Source organism: Myotis lucifugus, unplaced genomic scaffold (assembly GCF_000147115.1).
Source record: "Myotis lucifugus unplaced genomic scaffold, Myoluc2.0 scaffold_121, whole genome shotgun sequence".
Taxonomy (NCBI): domain Eukaryota; kingdom Metazoa; phylum Chordata; class Mammalia; order Chiroptera; family Vespertilionidae; genus Myotis; species Myotis lucifugus.
This window is the reverse complement of record NW_005871169.1, coordinates 2,559,309-2,562,720: the sequence shown is the minus strand read 5'-3', so window position 1 is coordinate 2,562,720 and position 3,412 is coordinate 2,559,309. Positions and strand designations below refer to the sequence as shown.

General features: G+C 38.4%; 1 protein-coding gene across 2 annotated transcripts in view; it reads right to left on the bottom strand.

The window, feature by feature from the left end:
* The window catches only part of TRDMT1 (tRNA aspartic acid methyltransferase 1), a 19,329-nt gene extending 18,482 nt beyond the window's left edge, over positions 1–847 (bottom strand). For both annotated transcript variants that reach the window (XM_023758085.1, XM_023758086.1), the window contains exon 1: positions 775–847. In XM_023758085.1, the coding sequence (XP_023613853.1) occupies positions 775–812 (38 nt within the window). In that variant the 5' untranslated portion in view covers positions 813–847. The remainder of the gene's footprint in view (positions 1–774) is intronic.
* Positions 848–3,412: the final 2,565 nt, after the last annotated feature.

Below are 3,412 nucleotides of genomic sequence, written 5' to 3'. Positions count from 1 at the left end.
CGTGGGTTGTGGGCAAAAAAAAAAATGTTTCAAGTGGGGGTCTGGAGAAAAAAACAAAAAGGCCCGTTTTTATGGGTTATATAATTCGGGGGGGGGGCGCCCCGAAACGAGCAAGCCAGCAACCGGGCATTTGTAAAGAGCCGCCCAGTGGGGAGGGAAGGTGGGAGCGAGCAGGCCAGCAGGGGGAGCAGTTGGGGGTGAGCAGGCTGGCAGGGGAGGCAGTTGGGGGCAAGCACACTGGCACGGGGGGCAGTCTCAGAATGCATCCCCATAGTAAAGTGGTGCATGATTATATCTTCTCAGGTAGCTATAGAAGCGGTCTGTCATAGTCACTGTATATCTACTACTAATCAAATTACTTTGCTCATTTGGCAGTAATTGCTATATCCTTCATAATTAATACTAAATTATAAATAAACTAGAGGCCCGGTGCACAAATTCGTGTACAGGTGAGGTCCGGCCAGCCCGCCCTGATCAGAGTCGATTGGGCTGGGCCGGCCTGGGGGAGGGGCCGCGGGTGGTTGGCGGGCTGGCCCCGCCCCCTGGTTGAACTCCTGGTTGAACTCCCAGTCGAACTCCCGATCGACGAGACAATTTGCATATTAGCCTTATATAGGGTGAGTAGATAAAAGTAATTATTTATAAAAAATTCAAAACTATGCAAATACAGCTAATAGACTTCAAAGTGTCCATGCTCAAAACTATGGTATGATTTGATTTAATAAGTTCTTCAAAAGTACTCTTTCTCAACAGAGAAATATTTATTATACATACCTTGTGAATGGCTGACAGGGAGGGCTCATTAAAATCATATTGAAAGATAATCTATCAAACTCTTCTAATGAAATGCCCTAAGGAAAGAACAATTGGGGGAATGTAAAAAAAATGTATAGAATGGGAAAGGAGAAAAATGCTAATTATAACTAAATATATAAAAAATTATACCAGTTAGTAGTTTTATTTACAATACTTAAAAGTTTATATAACACAATACTTTTCAAATCAACTTCAGTTAGACTAATTTTCCAAAGGAATCTTGTGATGGAACCAAAGTTATGAAAAATTAAGTGACTGCCCCCAAGTCCCATAGCCAGCCAAAGAGAGCTGCACACTCCTTTCCTGGACCCACAGCACCTCAAGTTTAACACTGTTGTATTTTCCAGAGTCAAACATGGAGAATTATATAACTAATGATTTTCAGCCTAGGGTCTAAGAAATTTTTAAACACCTCTCTAACAATATTTTTTAATTTAGGAAATGTGATGTACTGACCAGTAGCCATCCCTTTCGTGTATATCTCTGTTAATATACCACCAAATAGAAAAAGGTCCCATTTTTCAATTATGCACAATATTATATTGTTTTATACTTGTATGTAAGCAAAGAACTTCAACAGGTTGTAGATAAGATTAACCAAAAATAATCCCTACTAGACTAAATAGTCAGAAAATGTGTTCTTTGCTCCTGTTTTATATAGCAGAAGATAAATATAGAGAAGCATAAATCCATGGGTTTGCCACTATGAAGTCCTCTTAGTGTGTACTCTTAACCAGAAATTTAAAGCAACAAGCCTAGAAACACAACATTCCTAATTATGACACATTTCTAATAAGTTTAAGTATATAAATAAAGCAGGAAAAACTTTATTCTGAGTTCTATAAAGACTGGGTTAACCGGGGGAACATATTAGTTGTCTCTATTGTATTAAAAGTTTAAATGTATGTGTACATCATTTTTAAATCTCAGGCTTTTAAGTAGTTCAGGATATGTATGTAAAATGAAATCGAAATTAAATATGAATGCTGGAGAAAATCTGAAAATCATACAATGACCAGTTTGTCAGAAAACACGAGGCAAGGCAATACAAGTAGACAGCATGTCACACTCAAGATAATGGCGCCAGCACAGAGCCATGTGATAAGCAACTTACAGATTTCACAACTGAAATGTGGATTGATTAAAACTAAATTCTTAAAACCGAAGTAAAAATAAAACAATAATCTTTTACATCAGGAACATCCTATGTCTAGAATCTAAAGGAAGTAAACAGAGTTAATATCTCCAACAGAACTAGACATGAAAAATTACAGTTTTAAAGGAATCTTTAAAATATGTAGTGATTTTTTTTTTAATTAATCCACAACAGAGGATATTTTTTCCATTGATTTTTTAGACAGAGTGAAAAGGAGGGGTGGGGAGAGAGAGAAACATCGATGTGAGAGAGACACAGTGACTGGTTGCCTCCAGCATGCACCCTGACTGGGGCCAGGGATCAAACCTGCAACCCAGGTATATGCACTTGATAGGGAATTGAGCCTGTGACCTTTTGGTGCTCATGGCTGATACTCTAACCACTGACCCACCCCAGCCACCACTGATTTTTTATAGTGCAATCCAAATGATAGAGCAGTTATACAAAAAATAATCACTCACACTTTTCACAACTTTATTTAACCTGGCATTCTAGGTCAGTAAATGTGTTGGGAATCAAGTAATGGAGATACACAAATTATTTTTAATACAGTTAACCCTTGAACAACATGGGTATGAACTGCATGGGCCCATTTATTCATGAATTTTTTAAAAATAAATACCTGTACTATTTCCAAATTATAGTTGGGAGTGCACAGATGTGGAGGGCTGACCATATGCATTGATCTACGACAGAGATTTTCAAACTTTTTCATTTCTCATGGTACATGTAAACTAATTAGTAAAATTCTGCAGCACACCAAAAAATATGGTTTTTGCTGATCTGACAAAAAAATAGATATAATTTTGACTCATTCATACCAGACAGCTATTGTGTTGGCTGTTCTAATTTTTTTAATTTGATAATGTAAGGGAAAAGAGGTCAGTGCCCCTGACTAAATAGTCAGGTATTGCATATTTAAAAGTTCTTGCAGCACACCCGTGTGTCCAGCACACCAACTGAAAATTGCTGATTTACATCATTTTATAAAGGGCACTTACTAGTAAGCATCTGCGAATTTTGATAAACAATGAGGGCCTGGAACTAATCCCCCACAGTTACCGAGGGACACCTGAATTTTTCGGAGAGTCAAAAGTTGTATGTGATGCATCTATTTGACAGACCTGGAGCAATTACTCTCTGCTGCTAAGGTTCCAGTGCAGATGCAAGAAAAAAGGGTCATTGCGCTTTCTGCCTGTCTGATGGTGGCAGCCAAAATTGAATGGGGGAGTATAGGAGGGGGAAAAAACGGTGGAACATGGATTTTTGATGCACAGGGGTCGTTCCCCTGCCTCCCATGTTGTTCAGGGGCCAACTGTAATTTGACTTTTTATTTTTAAATCTTCACCTGAGGATGTTTTTATTGATTTGAGAAAGAGAAACACTGAGGTGAAAGAGAAACATTGTTCATTTGCCTCCTGTATGCACCCTGACCAGGGA